Consider the following 22,413-nt stretch of genomic DNA (forward strand, 5'->3'; position numbering starts at 1 on the left):
GTGAAGGCTGACGTCATACAGCCGGAACCCGCAGGGGTTAAGAAGGAGATAGTTAAATCGTTAACCACAAACTTCAGCTGAATGTGACTGTAACTTTTGCAGAAGAAATATTTATCATTTATATAGCCTGGGAACGGAGGAATTATGCCTGAAGTTTTTCCCTGAGCCTGTGAAACGTGCTTGAGCTTTATTCAACTAACTCTTATAAAATAAGCACAGAGACCATGTTCAGGGTCATTGTCTCTCCATCAGAGGACAATGTCCCACCTGGTCCCCACTTTTCCTTTAACTGTGTCTTTCTTAATCTCCCATCTCGTCCCCCACCCCCAGGGACCTCCTCCCCACACAGGTCACAGCAGGGAACATCTGTGGTTTTGTGTTTAGAGGTAGCTGGGGGACTAGGAGAGAGGAACCTCCAGAGACAGTATGGGTGGTGGCTGCTGCAAAGGGGAGGGGAGCAGGCAGAGCCCTTGGGGATCTAGCAAGGGGAAGGGGGCAAGTTTCCTGTTTCTGCTCAAGCCTCTCCTAAACATGTGCCTGAGGTGGCAGAGACAGAACCCCAGAACTCCAGAAATTATGTACCCGGCAGTTTTCACTGGTAACAGGGAGTCAGGGGAGGTAAAAGTTCACTTTTTAGAGAGATTCTCCTAGCATTTCCTCACAGCATACAGTGTCTCTGTTCACTGCTGACAAGTTCTCTGAGACTACGTAAGTAGAGGACCCCTGGGTGCCCTGAGAGAGGCTACAACAAGCTCTTTCACAGGTTGACAATGGTGCCTCTCCTGTCTGCCAAAGGGGAGGGGCTCACTCTGTGAGTGGACCAAGGAGCCTCTTGGGGAGAGTTGCCAGAGTTAGCAAATAAAAATACAGGATGTTCAGTTAAATTTGAATTTAAATTTCAGATAAACAAAGAATGATTTTAATGGCAAATAATTTTTTTAGTATGTGTATTTGTTTCCCATGCAATATTTGAGACATACTAAAAAAAAACTTCATTATCTGAAATTCAAATTTAAGGGGACACCCTGTGTTTTACTAGTAATCCTACTCTTAGAAGGAAGACGATCAAAATATAAGCCCCCTTTTTTAGAATTCTGATCATTTGAGATGGTCTTTACTGAGATCTACTGTCCCCAAAGTACCCAAGGACCTAAAGGAGGTCCAGAACCATGGGGTCACATCTACCAAGGGTGTTGGGACAGGGCCCCAGGCCCTCAGCTTGTCCTCAGCTTGTCCTCCTGTGTCTCCCACTGAATGGTGAAAGAGCACTGGGTTCCAGTCCCAGGTCTGTTGCTTACTAGGTTTGGAGTCTGATGATGTAATGATTGAAATCCTGACTCTGCCTCCCACTAGTGAGGGCAGCCACGTGGCCTCCCCAAGCCTGTGAAAGACAGCCCCAGTCCCCATGCTGTTGTGCTGATGAGGACAAAGAGGAGAAGGGAAATGGGAATACTCTGATGTTCCAAAGCCTGCCAAGGGTTATTAAGCATCTGCTCCCCACTGTGTCCTCTCAAGGAGGACATACTTGAGAGCACACAACTTATTTTAACGCAGTGAGAATTTCCGGCTTTACCCACATGACTGTTAGGTAGGTCACAGCATTTGCTCTCTTGCCATGTTCCGTGCAGTCTAACTCCACACCCAGATCATGCTTTTACAAGAATGTACTTTCAAAGCCCCAGATATTTCTCTGAGCCTCCTCAGTCCCCACACAATGGAAGGAAGCAGAGACTTTCTGGCTCAGCCCACACAGCCTGAAACCCAAACAGTGGTTTGCGTTCTTGGGGTCTGACCACTGTCCTCCCCTGACACCCTTTTGTCCTGTTCCAGGAGCCATGTGGTGTCATCCTGCTTCCCAAACCCATAACCTCTTCATTTCCAGGGCTTTCGCAGTCTCCTACCCACGTCTCTTACACGCAAAGGGTCTTCTCGGACAGAAGACTTCAAAACAGGGGTGTTCTCAAATACCACCCTGGCCTCTATAGCTCTAGAACGTTCCAACTTTTCTGCTTCATAAGTTAAATCAAACTGGTGGACAGTGAAGCATGTGGACTTTGGACCCCGAGTTTGAGTTCTCTCTTTGCTGCTTGCTCTGAAGCTTACCACCTATGTGATGCTGGCCAAGTCTCCCAGCTCCCAGACTGCATTTTCATAAAGTTGTGAAGAATAAATTAAATTAAATGTAAAATGTGAAGCACAAGCCTTGTAGGTCAGAGTGCATGCAAGAGGTAGTTGGTGTGTCTACTGGTTAGGCATGTGTGGTATCAAAACCTGGCTCTGCAGGTATTACTTAATCCTAGTAAACTTCAGTCTCCTCACTTTTAATGGGAGGGAGAGGGTAAGAATCAAATCTCTCTCATTGGGTTATTATGAGGATTAAAAAGATAGTGTACTGGAGTAATGTGGGATATCTCTGTACCTTCTTCTCAATTTTGTTAACCTAAAGTTTCTCTTTAGAAAATGAAGTCTTAGCCCTGACTGGTGTGGCTCAGTTTGTTGGTGAAAGGTTGCTGGTTTTATTCCCTGGTTTGGTCCCTGGTCAGGGCATATATGATAGGTAACCAATAGATGTTTCTGACATCAACATTTCTCTCCCTCTTTCTCTCCCTCCCTTATCTTTTCTCTAAATAAAATAAAATAAAATATTTAAAGATAAATAAATTAAATTTTTAAAAAACCTGGGGAAGTGAGAGCCTCATCAAGGTAAGAAATGAACCTGATGACCAAGAACTCCACCCCCAGAGAAGAAGCAGATCTGTGTCTTCCCTGGTGTTTGAGGAGCCAGCCTGGAGCACAGCACACCCCTCCCCTTCCCCAGTACCATGTGTGGTCCCCTCTGCTTCTGTTCTTCCAGCCCTTCTCAGATGAATGGAGACTGACCCATTTCCTCCTCCCTGTGTTCACCAGTGTGGTTGGGACACTGTGATTTCTCAGTGATTTCCTACAGTGTTGGCTCCTCCCTTGAGGCTGGGAAGTGATAACCATCCCACTAATCCTCAATAAATTTTTACCGCTTAAACTGGAAAATAGATAAGGCATGTATAGGGTAAATAGAGGCAGTCTGGCTTCCTCACTGAGGCATCTGGGTAACTAAGGGAAGTGGTTTTCCCATAACCTTGAATGGGCCAGATAAGCAGTGTTCTCACAGTCTTGAGACTGAGTTCGATAAACACTTCCCATAACATGAAGTAGGCTCAAATGAGCAGAATTATGCTATGAGATATAACATGCTGTGTTATATCATTTGTTGGCTTTTTGCTGGCTTTGTTTGTCTCTAGTACTTAAGCAGGCATAGGCTTCTTACTATAGAGGCATGCAGCTTACAGTGTGTGTGGCTCGCCCACCCTTGAATGAAGGCATGTCAAGCATCCCCATGGCTCTGCACATTTTCTTCCATCTCCCTGAATCTAGAGTGGACCTGCCAGGCCTTGACTGCCTGCAACACAGCATGATCATTATTTGTCAATGGAAGTTTATTGATTATAACGCAGGTACTATTCTGGCACAGGATGATGAGTGTGGGGTATGTGGGAATCTCTGTATTTTGTGCTCAATTTTGCTATAAACCTAAAACTACTCTAAAAAAATAGTCCATTAAAAAAAGATAATGCATATGACAAGCTTGGCACAGTTCCTATTATAGATCAATGTTAGTTCTCTCATAAAAGTCCTGCTTCTCAAATTCACCCTCTCCAAACAGTTTGCAACAGTCAGATATTTTACACAAAAACTGTATTTTAAAGGAAAAACTTGAAGGAGTTAGAATCTTGTCAAGCTATGCTTTTTAGCTTTAGTCATGTTTACCACGAGCTGGCACCTCCCTGCCCCCAACTTGCTCACATTCCCATGGGCAGAAAGGTAAGCACTCAGTGACCTCACAGTGACATTGCTCATTTGTATGGACTGAAGAGTCATACATGCTTAAGGGGACACACTGCCATTGGTATATTCTTTCATCAGTAATAGTGAAACTGAAGGTCCTTATGACTTTGATTATTTTCCTTTAAATCCTAGCATTAGAAATCATCTCTCTCTCTCTTTCTGTGTGTGTTTGTGTGTGTGTACACACAACACACCCCTCAAAGGCCTAGCCTTTCCAACACAATCAGCAACATCAGTCAGTAGCTTGAACATGACTGATGACCACAAGGTCTTGACCTCTGGCAGACTAAAGATAACATCTTGACCTAAGTTATGTTTCAGTTCCTGAGCCCTAAGGTGGATGGACCCCCCCTGGCTACTTTCCCATGAACCCAGAATAGATAGCAGAGGTGTTCTCGAGACTTAGAGAAGTGATTTATGACCCTTACTTCACCTCCAACCAATCAGCTCCCAGCATAACCCTCAAGCCCCTAACCCACAGTACCTCGTGATTTTGCCCTATATAATCTGTGACCTATATGATATTATATAGTTCAGACTTTTGAGCATTAGTTTCCCATTCTCCTGGATGGCACCATTCATAATAAAATAACCAATCTTTCTCTACTGTAATTCTGAGTGTTTAGTGTTCAGCTCTGCTAGTGCCAGGTGGATGAACTCTTTCTGTTAGATAACACAAATAATACTTCACATATAGATTAACAGTTACTTAATTAACTCAGGATAGCTACCCTCACCCACAAAGAGCTGCCAGGATTGAAAGGCACACCCAGAGCCCTGCCAGGAAAGAAGCCCATGGGACTCTCTTACCCCCTTACCTGCAGAGCTCCCAGCAGCCCCAGCCTCCCAGAAGCAGAAAAAAAGGGGCAGAGCCAGGCCCCAGAGAGAGCCCATTCTAGCTGGGACTCCAGCCACCGCTGCCCAGCAGGCCTTCTCACAGCTTCTCACAGCCACCTGTTCCTGCTTCCTCTACCCAAGGAGGAGGGGCTGGCCACCTGCCTAGGTATGACCAAGCAGTTCCCAGACTGCAGCCAGCTAGCTGATCACAGATGCACAGGCTGAGAGCTGGCAGGGTGCACTTCAAGGGCTGTCAGCAAGATAACCCTCCTGCCTTCCTTTGCCCAGTGACCTCTCCTCTCTTAGGTTTCATTTAAAGATAGGGAATCATTTCCACAGTGACACTCACTCCGCAGTCCTGCAGTGGGGAGGTAATGGAAGATGGTGCTTCACACACCTTTCCCCCTCCCCACCTTCTTATGCCTCTGGCTTGGGCTATTAGTTAGACAGACTTGGGTCTCATTCCTAATCTTAGACTTTATTAGTATAATCTAGGACAAATTAGAGAAACTTTCTGAACCTCAGCTTCCTGGTTGTTAAATGGGCATAATTCCTACTTCACTGGACTGTTTTGCAAGGATTATATGAGAGAATGAAGTCTTACACAGTGCCTGCTACACACTTGGTGCTCATCAAAAACATGTATCTTAGGCATTCAGTATGAGTGAGGGCCCTGATGTCTGCTCCTAACCTCATGCAGTGGAGAAGGGACAGCCCCTTGAGGTCTGGAGGAGACAGCTTGCCAGGGTGAGGCAGACAGAACTCTGATTCTAACATCCTTCCAGTGTCATATCCTGTGATTCTACATCCCAGTCAGAGGCAGGAACATGTCCCTCCACTGGCCTGGAGGTGTGGGGTAGGAAGGCACTAACTAGCTGGGAGAAGGGAAGGGGTAGTCCCAGCTGTGCTGGTCTCAGTCGCAGGGTCAGGGAGAAGGAAAGTGTGAGGGTGATGACTTAGGGAAGCTTAGGGGATTTGGCCACAAAGAGGGGAATGAAGCTGCTGAATATATATCCAAATGCCTTAGAGAAGACTGATAAGCCCACAAGTGGTCATATAAGGTACCCCCAGCATCTCAGGACAGGAGTTTTATGATGAAAGCAGCTCCAGAGCAGAGGAAAGCTCGCTGGATTGGCACCAAGAAATTACAAAACCTCAGGGCTGAAGGAACTTTAAAGTAGATCAGAAGGTCTAAGTTCTATTTCCTATTTCTTCCTTAACAGTGGCCCAGGACTGCGTGATCTGGCAACTTATTTGTCCTCTCTGGGCTTCGGTCAACAAGAGCTCTGAAATCATCTTGGTCATGCAGTCTGAGGGTCTGCACTGGGTCTGTGACTATCTTCTAGAAGTTGACCCTGCATTGAATAAAGGGATCTGCTACTGGAAGGAGAGAATCATCCCAGGGCATGTGATGAGGGGAGATGCTATGAGAAGAGACTGAGGGAGCCCCAAATGAGACACGATCCAGCACTCAGAGTCCAGGATCTTGGACTCCAGTTCCAACTACATGCACCGTTGAACTGTAGAGTACTCCTGTAATGAGCTGAGCCCTCCTATTCAACCTCAGTCCTTCACTTTATAAAGTGGGAGGATGGATTTCCATTTGGGTGGCTTCAGGTAAGAGAGGGGACCTGGGGCCTCAGCAATGATCTGAATTCTGCTCAACCCTGTTCAGTGGTGTGTGATCTTGCATGAGTCTTCCTCCTAAAGAAGATGAGGAGAAATCCAGCAAGAATGCAGCAAGAATGCAGCTCCTTTCTGCCACCTCCCTCCCCTCCAGAGCTACCACCCTGGCCAGAAGAGGAACTTCCGCATTCCAGTAGCCAGTGGCTTAATCTACAAACAAAGGTGTTCCGGGTGCCTCCCCTCTCCTCAGCTTGGAGCTCCCCCTCTCCATTTCCTTTTTATTTTCATCACATAAATGGCCCACAGCCCAGCTCCAGACGTTGCAGGTGAGGAAGTAAGGAACACTATAGGAGGGAAGTCTGGCTGAATGCTTCTCTGGGTTTGCTGAATTTGTCTGGTCCATCTTCCTCTGTTTCTGGGGAAATTTCCACGCCTGGGCACATGACTGTTGGCTTTAGGGCCATAATAATCTATTCGGACAGTTCCTGGATCCCTTTTTTCCCAGCCAAACTCAGCTCTCACCCAGAATCATCATAGGAGGCTGGTTTCATTAACTTAATGAACATACCTGAAGCGCCTGCTGTAAGCCAGACACTTTTCTAGGTTCTTGGAATGCTTCAGTTACTAAAATGAATTTCTGCCATATGGAACCAACTTCCCAGTGAGGAGAAATGGCAAACAGTAGACATATAAATAAGTGACTCACACAGGGAAGAATACTATGGAAAGAAGAAAATAACTTGGGTACAGTGGTTGGAGACCTGCAAATAATTAACAGGAGAAAAGACAAAGTTTATTTACAGGTACATCAGGAAGTTGCTCAGGAGTGGCTAACTCACTGAATAAGCAGAAATAAAGGTGTATTTACCAAACTCAACAAGGGGATGGAGTGAGGGAGGGAAAAGTTTGGAAAGTTCTGTTGGAGGTCAATTGGCTGGAAAATCCCTCTGAGGTGGAGTAATGGCAGCCGCACTTTTGGAAGGCACTGCTTTAGTCAGATAAAGAAAGTCCAGCTAACATTTCTTTCTGTATCTTCAGTAGTTCAAATGCTTCCACTTTTAATCTTTATACCAAGTCTAGGGTTCTGAGTAGATCCTCACAGGCTCAAAATGTTGAGTGTACACAGACTGTGTAGATGGGACCCTGTCAGGCAGGAGAGGTGCTGAGAATCATCTAAGTTTGCCAGGACCTGAGAGTGGGCCCCCCTCCGAGTCCTGCTTCCTTCGGTGGTAGCATAGGAAACTCCAGGGAGCCCTCTGTTCATTTGTCCATAAGATTTTATTCATTTATCTTTAGAGGGGAAGGGAAGGAGAGAGGGAGAGAAATGTCAGTGTATGGTTGCCTCTCATGCATCCCCTGCTGGGAACTGGCTGCAACCCAGGCATGTGCCCTGACTGGGAATTGAACCACGATTCTGTGGTTGGCAGGCCTGAGCTCAATCCACTGAGCTACGCCAGCCAGGGCGGCATTTGTTTCTTTTGTGTGAATGTAACCTACACACAGTAAACTGTATCAACATTAAGTGGTATATTGCTTGATGAATTTTTACATAAGTATACTCCCAGGATGTATTTGCCACTCAAATCACAATAATAAGGCCTTTTCAGCACCTCAACAGGCTCCCTTGTGTTCCCTTCCAGTTGGTATCCCCTGAAAACCACTATTCTTACTTGTATCACCGTAGGTTAGTTCTACCTATTTTTGAACTTGATATGATGCACAATTATATGGTGTCTGGCTTATTTCTCTTAAAATAATGCCTGCAAGACTCACTCATGTTGTTGTATATAACAGTACTTTATTATTTTATGTTGTTGGGTAGTATTCTATTATATAAATATGCCACAATTTATTGGTGTATTTCTCTATGGATGAACACTAAGATTGTTTCAGTTTTTCACTATTCTGAATAAAGCTGCTATGAACATTCTTGTATATGTCTTGGGTATACACACAGGAGTGGAACTGCTGGGTCTGTGGGTATACATGGTTTACTTTAGTATACAGAATCAAACAATTTTCCAAATCGATTGTGCCTGCTCATACCATACCAGCAAATTATGATAGTTCCAAATGCTTCACAGTCTCATCAATAATTGGTATCACTGGTCCTTTTAACTTTAGACGTGCTTGTGGATGTGGATTTTTCCATTGTAGTTTAACTTGCAGCCCTCTATTTTCCCAGGTGGTATGATGCTGCCAGGGAAATGACTTTCATGGGGAAGGTATTTGGAAGACACAGGAAGGGAGAATGTAAGGGCCAAGTAAAAATAAACTATGCATGCATGCCCAGGCCAGGTGGCTCAGTTAGTTGGAGTGTCGTCCCATGCACCAGAAGGTTGCAGGTTCAATTCCTGGTCGGGGCACATAACCTAGGTTGAGAGTTCTCCCCCATGTCAGGAGGCAGCCCACTGATGTTTCTTTCACTGCCTCTCTCTCTCCCTCCCCCTCCTTTCTCTTTAAAATCAATAAACATATCCTTGGGTGCGGATTAAAACAGTGCATGCACATGTGCACACACACACTCAACTAGAGAGGAACCTGTGACTGAAATATGTCTCCGAAACTGTCTCTTTAGTTTGGATAAACTTAGCTATGAGGATCCAGGATGCCCACAGATGATCCATCCCAACCAGAGAGGCCACATCTCAGTCTCACCTGCAAAACTCTTCTTAGAAAGGAAAGGAGAACTCAGGCTCTGGAAGTATGAGTGGGTGGACTCAAAGAGGGCCCACTGTTGTCTCTACCCTAGGCTCCTCTGTCCCTGGCAAGAGGAAAACCTGTAGCTGGAAGAGCTGGAGGGAAGAAACATATGTTTCTGAAAGCCCACGGGTGGGATACCTTATATACACCATTTCAAGTCCTCTTGGTCTCATGCCCTACTCCAGCCACTACTGCTGAGACCATTTTCCCAGGAGCAACCAAGCAGTGTCTTGCCATGTGCCATTTGCTCTCTGCCTCAGGGTTTCCCTGACACTAAGGCTTGGTGGGAAGAGAGCTGGGAGCTGCTCAGCTCTCACATACCAGCAACAAAGGACTGGGAGAGTTAACAACCTATAGAGCAATTCATAGACCATGGGAATGGGAACCAATGGGCAGATGCTTCCCATTTCACTCCTGGGACTGATGCTTCTCAGACACACTTTATAAGACTTCTCCGAAGATCCCACAGGATAAAGCCACCAGTCAGCCATAGCAGGGGCCCACTGGGTAAGCATCTTTGTACTGGGTCTCACTTGTTCCTTGTTCTACTGTCCCTTTCTCTCACCCCTACTCACTGGGATTGTGTTTCTAAATAAATTATTCATGTTCTGCTTTTAGAGAAATTAAGATTAGCAAAAGTGTAGAGCGAGTCTTGGATGGGGGTCATGGGTCATTCCATTCATTTGGATCACAGGAGTGGGAAGGAGGACAGCTAGTAGGCAGTAAGGCAAAAATGTGCCTTGGGGCCATGAAACCAGTGATGGTTTTTGAGTAGAGAACTGGCGACACTAGAGCTCTGCTTTTGGCAGTACAATGTGGGCAGAGACCAGTTAGGGGACAGTCCAGGGCAAGAGGACCGGTTAGGAGGCCGTGACCTGGGACTTGGACAATGTGACTATAAGGGGAGCAGATATGAATCACATTGTGAAGTAGAAGTAGAAAGATCTGGCACCTTGCAGAGGACAACTTGGGGCAGAGAGAAGTAAAAGATGACCCTGAGGTCTAGAGTCCAGAAGGCTGGAGGGCAGGGATCTATTCATAGAATAGGAGGAGAAGCATGTCTGGGAGGGCAGGCGAAGGGCTCAGCAGACCCCTAAAACCCCTGGCCTCGCCTTCCTACCACTCTGAAATACTCACATGGAGACCCTCCCCCAGAAGCCAGTCCAAACCCACCAGATGGACCCCTACCTCTCCTTTCTCCCTGGGAAGAGGAGGTGTGGGCATGAGGTTACAGGAGTCAGACCATGCTAGTACAGGTCTTACAGGCAGTTATATGATACCTGGGAAGGAATATTGGAGAGGCACAAATTACTTAGCCAAAGGGTGCTAGGTTCTTACTTTCTACTTTAAAGAAAGGTTTGCAAGATTCTCTGTAACTATCACAAAATAACAAACACCATGAGCCAAATGTATGTGTTTTAATTTGTATGGCTGATTCTATGCAGATTTAGATGTGTTTACAACTGCAGGTTTCCATTTTTCTCTGGTTGGACCACTTTGGAAGCACACAGGATGGCAGCTGAGAGACAAGCACCACTGTGCCCAGCAGACCAGCAGGTCCAGGTGACGAAGTGAACTCTGCTCCATGGCTCTGAGGAGGAGCTTCAGGAGAGGTGTGAGGCTCTCTCCCTGACTCTCTTCACAGAGATGAAGAGGGACATCCCTGGAAGGCTGGTTTGGAGAGCCCGCTGGACCTAAGTGAGCAGAAAGTGAAGGCCTGTTCCCTCTGTAGTTCAGTTAGACCAGTACGGATCTGTGGCCTGCTAAGAAGCAGGCAGCACAGTAGGAAGTGAGCAGAGGAGGAGCGATCTAAGCTTCGTCTGTATTTACAGCTGCTCCCCATTGCTCACATTATTGCCAGAGCCTCGCCTAATGCCAGATCAAGAGCAGCATTAAATTCTCATAGCAATGCTAACCCTACTGCAAATTGCGCATGTGAGGGATCTAGGTTGCATGCTCCTTATGAGACTCTCATGCCTGATGATCTATTTTAGCCAGCCCTGGGGATCAGTTGCAAATACAGATGATCATTAGCAGAGAGGTTTGACTGCACTGACACGATAATAAATCGATCACTTGCAAACATATCAAACCCCATCAATGAGTGATAAGTGACATTTAAGCTGCATCTGGTGGCAGCCTTTATAGTGACAAGTGAGTTGATGTACTTCATTTGTACAACCGCATCTGGTGGCAGGCTTTAACTCAGAATCTGACACTTATTTTAGTCTGCACATGGCCCACCCATTATTTTATTTACCATTTCTACCCGTGCCTCTTTCTCACACTGTGCACTTGTCTCAGTCACAGTTTTGTAAGCCCACATGCTAACCCTAGCCAAAATGGATAAAAAGCATACATCACTGGACAGCTTCTTCAAAAAGGGGAGAAGACCCAATGATGAGACTGGAGAAGACTCTAAGACTGCCAGAAAAAAAAGAAAGCTGCATTTAAAAGAAAATATCAAGAGTCCTACTTAAATTATGGGCTCCTTGTAACAGGTGAGTCACATTCTCCAAGGCTGCCTTGTATAATATGTGGCAACCAGCTGTGGCAGACCCTGTCCAGCAGAGTCCGCCTGTTGTGGCTGATGAGGAGAATCAATGCACAGGTGGCAACAACCCTGTGTGGAAAAAAGGAACAGGCACAACTACTCTCTCAAGGGGAGAGTGCCTATGGTGCCTCGGCCACTCCCTCAAGAGGGGAGTGCCCCGACCCTTGCCTAGACAGGCTTTTATTGTTTTCCTGGGGTCTTACATCATGGAAAGATTTATTATCTATCACATAGAATATTATTGTCTACATTCTTGGTACAATCAAGGAAATAAAAATAACATGCAGAGGGGGGTGGCAATGAGCTGATTAGCTCTGTCCTTGGGAGAGCTCACACAGGCTTTGGAAATTACCTTGAAGATAGACAATACACATTTGTTGCTTTAGACCAGGGTGAGGGAGTTTTAGCAAGAGCAAGCCATAACAATCTGTAAGCATTGTCTAGGCCTGATTCCCACGGGAAAACTCAGTTTGAAGGTCTGGCTCCTGTCCACCACTTCACTTCTGTAGGTTTTCCATACAGAGCTGAGTCACAGTTGCCAGACTTAAACAAACCAATACCCTACAACCAGCTATCCAACAAAGTCATGAAACCTTCAAAACTGCCCTGCCACTTGCAGACCAAGCACTCTGCATTAAAAGACAAGCCTTTGGAGTTATTCAAAAGAAAAAAAATATGAACACAAGGCCACCACTTCATCAAATGTGTCTGAACTGAGAGCATAATTTTTAGTGGCTAACCGCATTGCCAAGGCTAAGAAGCCCTTTGCTATTAGTGAAGAGTTGATCCTGCCTGCTGCTAGGGATATTTGTCGTGAGTTTTTAGAAGCTCCCATTCCAAAGGTGGCACATGCTCCTCTTTCAGCTAGCACTATAACCAGACAAACTGATGAAATTGCAGAGGGTATTGAGGCACAATTGTTAGAGAGGACTAATGAGTCACTGTGGTACAAAATCCAGGTTGACAAGTCTACCGATACTGACAACAAGGCAACAGTGTCTGTTTTTGTGTGATATATTTTTCAGGAGGATGTGCATGAGCATACTTTATGTGCACTTTTGTTGCCAATCAATACTGCAGCTGCAGAACTATTCAAGTCTTTGAATGATTACATATCAGGAAAACCAAATTGGTCATTTTTTGTTGGTATGTGCACAAACGGAGCAGCTGCCATGACTGGACAGCTTTCTGGTTTCACTACTCAGGTCAAAGTGGTCACTTCTGAATGTGAGTCTACGCACCGTGTCATCCATAGAGAAATGCTGGCTAGCCGAAAAATGTCACCTGAACTTAACAACATTTTTCAGAATGTGATTAAAATGATCAACCACATTAAAGTACATGCCCTTAACTCATGTCTGTTCATGCAGCTCTGAGGGGATGGACGCAGAGCACACACATCTTCTCTTACACACAGAGGTGAGATGACTTTCTAAAGGGAGATCGCTGGCCAGTTTTTGAGCTATGACAGCTGCTCCGGAGATTTATTTTAGAAAAACAGTCACCCCTGGTAGCATATTTCAGTGGCACAGAATGGGTTGCAAAACTTGCTTACTTGTGTGACATGTTCGAACTGCTCAAGGAACTCAATTTGTCACTTCAGGGGACAAGAACAACTGTGTTCAAGTTGGCAGATCAAGTTGGCTGCATTCAAAACCAAACTGGAATTATGGGGCGACAAGTGAACATTGGGATTTTTGACATGTTTCAAACATTAGTAGAGATATAGAAAGAGACTGAGCCAGGGCCTTCTTTCTCCCAGCTGGTGCGTGATCCCTTCAGCTTTCAAAAGAGTGTGAGCACTACTTCCCAACCACAAAAGATCCCTGAACTGGGAAGGAATGGATCCGTGACCCATTTATGAATAAGCCAGGTGCTAGAAGAAAATCAACTGCTTGAGATCACAAATGACAGCTTAAAATTATGTTTTGAGACAACTTCAAATCTTTATACGTTCTTGGTTAAAGTCAAGGTAGAATATTCTGAGATTGACACTGGAAAGCCTGCTTCCATTGCCAACACCCCGTCTTTGTGAAGCAGGGTTTTCTGCAGCAACAGCAACCAAAATGAGACTACACAGTAGACTGGACAGAAGCAACACATTTTCGGTGTCACTGTCTCCCATCACCCCCCGATGGGACCATCTAGTTGCAGGAAAACAGGCTCAGGACTCCCACTGATTCTGCATTATGGTGAGTTGTATAATTATTTCATTATATATTACAATGTAATAATAATAGAAATAAAGTTCGCAATAAATGTAGTGCTCCTGAATCATCTACAAGCCACACCCCTCTCACCCCAGTCCATGAAAAATTGCCTTCCATGAAACTGGTCCTTGGTGCCAGAAAGTCTGGGGACCAATGAGGAAAGGGAAGGTCAAAAAGGCTAAAGGAGTTGCAGGAAGTCACCCAAGTAATAAGTGATGGAGCCAGGGCTTGAACCCAGGTCTACATGGCTCTGGGTCCAGGCTCTTCCATTGCATCGTGCTGCCTTTCTCTCTTCTCAGAGTCAACATATGCTAGGATGGGGTCCAAGGCTTCACCTCCAGTGCTAGTCAGAGAGCTCTGAAAAGGTCAGGGCTGAAGCCAGGACTCAGAAAAGCAAAGGACAGAGGATGACTCGGGCAGAAAGCAGCAAAATACAGTCTGTAAGCCAAATCTGTCTTGCTGCCTATTTTGTGTATAGTTAACAAGTTAAGAATTTTTTTTATATTTAGAGTTCCAGCCAAGATGGAGGTGTAGGTGGAAACCCTTTGCTTCCTCGCACAACCAAAAGGAGGATGACAACCAATTTAAAATCAATAAACAGCCAAAAGTGCCAGGAAAATCAAACTGCATGGAACTCCAACAACCAAGAAATTAAAGAAACAGTCAACGAGACCAACAAGACTGGTAAGACAGCGGATGGAGAGAACCCAAGGCAAGGTGACGGGCCACATGAGTGGGGCTGACTGAGTGGAAAAATAAGACTCAGAGATGGCTGTGGACTCTGTGGGTTGTCACAGTGGGAGAAACTCCCAGTCTCACATGAGAATTTGCTGGAAAGTGGGCTAGAGCTTAGCAGGTGAACTGCATTGTTCCCTCTCTGGCCCCTCCCCTACAGTGCCACAAAGAGGGTTCCCCTGCCCTGATGAATACCTAATGCCCCACCCCCTCACAACTTACCAGGTGCCCAGAGACCAGGAAATAGGGCCAAAATGGAAGAACAAAGCAAAACTTTAGAAAGAGAGCTAAGCAATGAGGAGATAGCCAACCTATCTGATGGAGAATTTAAAGCCCTGGTAATCAAAATGCTCACAGAACTGATTGAGTTTGGTTGAAAAATGAGAGAAAAAGTGAAAGATACCAAAATGAAATAAAGCAAAATATTCAGGGAACCAATAGTGACAGGAAGGAAACCAGGACTCAAATCAACAATTTGGGACAAAAGGAAGAAATAAACATCCAACCCTAACAGAATGAAGAAATGAGAATTTAAAAAAGTGAAGAGAGGTTTATGAATCTCTGGGTCACCTTAAAACATTCCAATACTTGAATTATAGGGTTCTAGAAGGAGAAGAACAAGAGCAAGACATTGAAAACTTATTTGAACAAATAATGAAGGAAAACTTCCCCAGTCTGGCAAAGGAAATAGACTTCCAGGAAGTCCAGGAAGTTCAGAGAGTCCCAAAGAAGTTGGACCCAAGGAAGCACACACCAAGGCACATCATCATTAAGTTATCCAAGATTAAAGATAAGGAGAGAATCTTAAAAGCAGCAAGAGGAAAGGAAAGAGTTACCTACAAAGGAGTTCCCATAAGACTATCAGCTGATTTCTCAAAAGAAACCTTACAGGCAAGAAGGGGTTGGAAAGAAGTATTTGAAGTCATCTATCCAGCAAAGCTATCATTTAGAATGGAAGGGGAGGTAAAGTACTTCCCAGATAAGATCAAGTTAAAGGAGTTCATCATCACCAAGGCATTATTATATGAAATGTTAAATGGACTTATCTAAAGAAAAGGAATATCAAAAATATGACGAGTGAAATGACAAACTCAGAACTATCAATGAATAAACCTAAATTTTTTTTACACTTTTAAGTTGTTGAAAAAAAGCTAAAAGAAAAATAATATTTCATGACACTTGAAAACTATATAAAATCCAAGAGTCAGAGTCCATGGGTAGAAACACTGGTTTCTAGCCCTAAAACCACAGCTGTGTTGGAGTTCTGCCCCAGCTCAGGCCTCTTTCCTGACTTTGGCAATTGCTCCCTGACTTTGGGGCCTGAAAGCCAGGGAGGCAGGAGCAGGTTGCCACTACCCTTTCTGGGAGAATCTCTAGGGCACTCACCATGCTCTGCATCCTGTCGACATTGATTCTGGCAGCATTTGGTGCATCCTCCACCCTCAACACCATCTGCAGCACCATCTTGGTATTCTGAGAAACTGGGAAACATGGGATGAAAGCTCCTGTGCTCGTCCTTGCCTTCCATCCCCGTGCTACTGCCCAACATCCTCTGCACCTCTCTGCAGACTCCTGCCTGTCATCAAAAGTCTACACGAGACAGTCAAGAGGCATCTACACTGCAAGAGAAGGTGGAGCAGTTAGGTAGAACCCAACCACCCTATTCTCCACCCTGATCCCCAACCACCAACAGCTTAACCTCTCCCTGTGGGACCTGAAAAAGTGACTCAGAAGGGACAGTAGGTGGTAAGGAGCAGTGAGGAAACAAAGCTGGAAGGAATGTGTAGGCAATTTTGACATAAAATGGACAGACTTCAAGGACCACAGGCTTATTAGGGACCTCAGGCATTTACATCCTGGACTTGGCCTGAAGTACAGGGGCGTACCTCTGTCAGTCACAGCACCCGGCTCTGCTGGGGGTCGAAAAGAGCCTGCATGTGAGTTACCAGGGTTGCAGAGGGCATGGTGGTCTGGGCAGCAGTCAGGTACCACATGGCAGAATGCATCACAGTAGCAGCTCCCTCTGTTGCAGTGGTGATCTGTTCCAAGGCAGCAGAGGGGCTGGGGTTGGGAGCAGCTGCCTACAGAAAAAGAGACATTAAAAATAGAGGTATTTAACATATGGTGTTAGAAAACTGTATATCTATATGCAAAAGAATGGATTTGGACCTGTACCTCACACCATATACAAAAACGAACTCAAAATAGGTCACAGATCTAAATGTAAAAGTTAAAACTATAAATCTTCCAGGCAAATCCAAAGATGTAAATTATTATGACCTTACACTAAGTCATGGTTTCTCAGATATGATACCAAAAGCATAAGTGACAAAAGAAAAGGTAGACAAACTAGACTTGATCAAAAATTAAAAGTTTTGTGCCTTTAAGTATCAAGTACTATCAAGAAAGTAAAAAGACGACCCATGGATTGGGAGAAACAATATACACATCATGTAAGTGATAAAAACATTTTATCTAGAATATGTAAAGAATTCCCACAACACAACAACAACAAAAAAGACAAACAACCCAACTTTTAAATGGGCAAAGAATATATCCAGCCCTGATCAGCATGGTTCAGCTGGTTGAGCATCATCCTACAAAGCAAGAGGTTGCCAGCTCGATTCCCAGTCAGGACACATGCCTGTGTTGCAGGCCCTGTTCCTGGTTGGAGCACGTGTGAGAGCCAACTGATTGATATTTTTCTCCCTCCCCTCTCCTCTCTTTAAAAATAAATAAATAAAATATCTTTTTCTTAAAAGAAGATATACAAATGGCCAATAAGCTCATGAAAGGAGACATCATTAGTCATCCAGAAAATGCAAATCAAAGCCGCGATGAGATACCACTTCACACCAAGTAGGATGACTAAAACAAAAAGAAAAGAAAACAAGGTTAATGAGAATGTGGAGAAATTGGAACCCCATGCACTGTAGTAGAATTTAAAAACAGGCCCTGGCTGGTGCAGCTTAGTAGATTGAGCGTGGGCTGCAAACCAAAGGGTCACTGGTTCGATTCCCAATCAGGGCACATGCCTAGGTTGCAGACTAGGTCCCCAGTGGGAGCCACATAAGAGGCAACCACACATTGATGTTTCTCTCTCTCTTTCTCCCTCCCTTCTCTTCTCTCTAAAAATAAATAAATAAAATTAAAAAAAATAAAATGGCACAACCACTTTGAAAAAGGGTTTGACAGTAAAAACGGTTTGACAGTTTCTCAGAATGTTTAACATAGAGTTAACCATATGGTTCAGCAATCCCACTTCTGGATATATTCATAAGAGAACTGAAAAGATATGTTCACATAAAAATTTGCATGAATGTTCTTAGCAGCATTATTCATAATAGCCAAAAAGTGGAAACAATTCAAATGTCCATCAACTGAGGAATAGATAAAACAAATATGGTATATCTATATAATAGAATATTAGTCAGCCACAGAACAGAATGAACTGTTGATTCTCCTACCATCTACTTCATGATGAGGGAGTTTATCTTCTTTAAAGGATGGGGAAAGCAAGGCATTGGCAGATAGGGACCATGGTCCAGGTTACATGCTAATTCTGTGGCTCAGGTGGAAATAGGCCCCAGGTGTTCTCATGTCCAGGACTCTCAATAATATTCTCTACTTTACCTTGACCTTCCCAATTGCCTGCTGGTGCATTAGCACCTGCCTGGGGCTTTGTTTAGAAATAAAATTATAGGGCCTTCCAAAGTTGACATGATCAACAGGGAGCAGGCCTCTGAGAGAATGTAGGGCTAGGTGTGGCCAACCCAGCATGTTATGGAAACAGGGGCCAGCAGGTGTCTGATGAAAGGGGAACCAGCGGCCTGGGGGCTCAGACCTCTTAAGGTAATGGTGAGATGGCTGGGCTGGGCCAGGGTGGAGGCTCTGAGTTTGGCCTGGCTTCTGCCTGTTGTTTAGCTCAGGAGTCTTCTGTAAATGATCAGTTTCCCTTCTCACATCCCTTTTCCCAAGTGCCCAGTCCAGCCTCAGGTTGCCACCAATGCCAGGGATGGAACAAAGAGAACTGGAGCTGGAAAAGAGCCCCAGAGACCAGCCAAACAAGGGTTGTAGCTCATTTGTAAGTCAAAGATCAATTCAGTCGTCATGACAAACATTTTTCGGAATGGAATAGGATAGGATAGGATAGGATAGGATAGGATAGGATAGGATAGGATGGAACAGAAAATATTCACATACATTGTTTACATAAGTGTAAATTGGAGTTTAAAATTTTTGCTTTATATATATGCATGTAGGTACTGGATCACAGTGTGAAATATATTTATCAATGTAGATTATAGCCAGAAAAGATTAAAAGCCACTGATCTAGAAATAAAAAAGCCACTTTCCCAAGGTCCTGTCTTAGAGGGTGACAGAGCTGGAAGTAGAGCCAGCAATCCTGACTTTTCACCTGCTCTTCCCACCACACCACGCTCAGGGTTCACACTTAAAAGGCCTCTGGTTGCACTTGCCACCAACCTCTGCCATTCTCTAAACACCCTGTATGCTTCTGCTTCTGAGCCACTGCTCAAGCTGTTTCCTCTTCTTAAAAGACTGTTCCTTCCATAGACAGTAGCAGAAAACATTCTTATCTTTCAAGGTCATGTTTAAATTCAACCTCCCCAGGGTTGCTAAGGAACTAGCTTATTATTCTGAAAATGACAAATGAAGAATCAAACATTTATCCAATTTTTTATACCAACCAAAGGGAAATATCTTTTTTATAGGAGAATTCCAGCTAATAAATTCAGAAAGAATGACAGAATTAGAGAACTGCCATCTTGAAACCACTAATAAAACAAAGGAATCTAATGGACAATCATCAGCGGAGGCTAAAACCATTAAAGAACAGCTGAGAGGGAACTAGTATAATAGACTTACAATGGATGCAGCAGGCTGATCAAGTTTAACACCAGTGAAAGTAGAGCAACTAAACGTTGTATGTCTCCTTTGAGATGCAATAGGAAGTACAAAGCCCCAGCTATAAATACCCCTCCCAAAAGAAATGAATTTTAACTACCAGATTTCAGAAAATGCAGAAGACAGAGAAATATCCACAAGGATTCAATTAGACAAATCCAAAGGGTAGGACATTCTACAAGACAAATGACCTGGTTTCTTCTCAACAAATTAAGAGCATAAGAAAAAGGTGGGGTTGGATATAGATTCAAAGAGACTTTAGGAAATATACCAGTTAAATGCAATGTATGAACTTTGTTTGGATCCTGATTTAAATGAATCAACTACAAAATGTCCTTTTTGACAGAGAAATATGTGCATTGATAGGCATTAAATAACAGTAATTACTTTAATTATTTCAGCTCTGATACACTATTTTGGTTATATTTTTAAAATATGTTAGATAAGAACTTGGTTAATAATTTTGAAGTTAGCCAATAGATTCATTATACTAGTCTCTCTACTTTTGTATGTGTTTGAAATTTTTCATAATAGTTTTAAAAAATAAAATCAATCTATTCTGAGAAGTCTTTCTACATCCTCTCAACTGGGATTAACCTTTCTCTCTTACTCCTAAAACATATTGATTTTAACTTCTAACATAGCACCAATACCTATCTCCATATTGTTACAGCCTTCTTTCTGGAGGTGTGTATCTGTCTTTCATACCAGAAACTGGAGGGCAGGAAATGCATTTTTGTATATCTAGTGCCAAATAATTTTTACTTAATTTAATTTAAAAGCTCTGAATTGAACTTGGGCTCACACTTGACCTCCCACAGCGTCCATGAGCCAGAAGAAGGTTACAGTTCCTAATAGTCCTGACTGGCAACATCAGAAAAATGACAGCACAGTGAGGGAAAAGAAGTCCAACTGCATAGTGAGCAAACACCTATTCACTCACCCATTCATTCATTCATTCATTTCAGTCTATTGAGTGACTCTTTGAGCCAAGTGCCATGGTGGATCATGGAGATACATTCCACTGCCCTGCCCCAGCATCACCCCCAAAACACCTTTCACTAGTTCAGTCTAGTGAACAGAGAATCATCACACTACAAGTAACCAGTATGTTCTCATACTGTATGGAAAGTGCTGTGCTGCAGTTAAGAGGAGACAGCCACTGGGTTTGGTGGAGAGGTGGTGAGCCCCTCAGAAAATGGCTCCCTGGTAAGGAACCTCAGGTGGATGCTCCGTGATCATCCCATTGGCTTCGTATCAAGAGGCTAGTGAAGCACAAGCTGTGGGACTTACAGCCAAGATGGAAGTGTAGGTAGATACACTTTTCCTTCTCACACAACCAAAAGAGGACAATAACAAATTTAAGAACAATAACAAAAAAAACAGCCAGCACTGCCAGAAAATCAAACTGTATGGAAGTCCCAAAACCAAGGCATTAGAGAAGAAACATTCATTCTTCTTTAGAAGAGGAGGAGGCATTCTTCTTTAGCAGGAGGGGCAGAGACACATGACAAGGTGGTGGATGGAGAACCAGGCAGGTGACGTGGCAGCTGGTGGAACAGGTGATTCCACATCTGTATGTAGATAAACTGGAAAGAACAACTGGGGAATGAGAAAGTTTGTGCAACCCAGAGTAACAGCACTGGGAAAAGAAAGACTCAAAACCTCTGACTGTAAAAACCTGTGTGGGTTGCAGTGGCAGGAGAAACTCCCAGCCTCACAGGACAGTTCACTGAAGAGACTCAAAGTTTCCTAGAAAGTACACAAGCCCACACACCCAGAAATCAGCACCAGAAGAGCCCAGTTTGCTTGTGGGTATCAGGGAAGTGACAGAAAGCCAGCCAAGAGCTGAGCAAGAGGCATAGACACACATTTTAATTCTACTACAGTGCATGTGGTTCTAATTTCTCCACATTCTCATTAACCTTGTTTTCTTTTCTTTTTGTTTTAGTCATCCTACTTGGTGTGAAGTGGTATCTCATCGCGGCTTTGATTTGCATTTTCTGGATGACTAATGATGTCTCCTTTCATGAGCTTATTGGCCATTTGTATATCTTAAGAAAAAAAATTTTATTTATTTATTTTTAAAGAGAGGAGAGGGGAGGGAGAAAAACATCGATCAGTTGCCTCTATGACCCCTCCCCCACATATAGCACCCAAACACAGCCAAATGAGTTACCCCACCCTGGTGAATACCTGAGGCTCTTCCCCTTACGATGTAACAGATATGCAGAGATGAAGAAATATGGCCCAAATGAAAGAACAGATTGAAACTCCAAAAAAACATCTAAGTGATGAAGAGATAGCCAAACTATCAGATGCAGAGTTCAAAACACTGGTAATCAGGGTGATCACAGAAATGGTTGGGTATGGTTGTAAAATAGAGGAAAAAATGAAGACTATGCAAAGTGAAATAAACAAAAATATACAGGAAGCTAACAGTGAAGGGAAGGAAACAGGGACTCAAATCAATGATTTGGAGCAAAAGAAAGAAATAAACATTCAACCAGAACAAAATGAAGAAACAAGAAATCAAAACAACAAGAAGAGGCTTAGGAACCTCCAGGACAACCTTAAACATTCCAACATCTGAATCATAGGGGTGCCAGAAGGAGAAGAAGAAGAGCAAGAAATTGAAAACTTATTGGAATAAATAATGAAGGAGAACTTCCCCAATCTGGCAAAGGAAATAGACTTCCATGAAGTCCAGGAAGCTCAGAGAGTCCCAAAGAAGTTGGACCCAAGGCACCACACACCAAGGCACATCACAATTACATTAGCCAAGATGAAAGATAAGGAGAGAATCCTAAAAGCAGCAAGAGAAAAAGAGACAGTTACCTACAAAGGAGTTCACACAAGACCGTCAGCTGACTTCTCAAAAGAAATGCAGCTGGAAAGAAATATTCAAAGTCATGAAAGACAAAAACCTACATCCAAGAT

The 22,413-nt window shown here is 43.9% G+C and overlaps 1 protein-coding gene across 2 annotated transcripts in view; it reads right to left on the reverse strand.

The window, feature by feature from the left end:
- Window positions 1-22,413, reverse strand: part of MUC20 (mucin 20, cell surface associated) — a 31,834-nt gene that overhangs the window by 7,903 nt on the left and 1,518 nt on the right. The window contains exons 2-3 of one of the 2 annotated variants that reach the window (XM_037131852.2): window positions 16,434-16,628; window positions 15,934-16,028 (exon numbers count right to left, since the gene is read on the reverse strand). Coding sequence is in view for 1 of the 2 variants with exons in the window: in XM_037131844.2 (XP_036987739.2) it covers window positions 4,701-4,776 (76 nt within the window). In the remaining variant the exon portion in view is untranslated. Of the gene's footprint in view, window positions 1-4,700; window positions 4,858-15,933; window positions 16,029-16,433; window positions 16,629-22,413 lie in introns of those variants that run through there. The other variant, XM_037131844.2, reaches the window with a different exon arrangement.

The sequence above is a fragment of the Artibeus jamaicensis genome, unplaced genomic scaffold, assembly GCF_021234435.1.
Source record: "Artibeus jamaicensis isolate MK-2021 breed Jamaican fruit bat unplaced genomic scaffold, CSHL_Jam_final contig_793, whole genome shotgun sequence".
Lineage (NCBI taxonomy): Eukaryota > Metazoa > Chordata > Mammalia > Chiroptera > Phyllostomidae > Artibeus > Artibeus jamaicensis.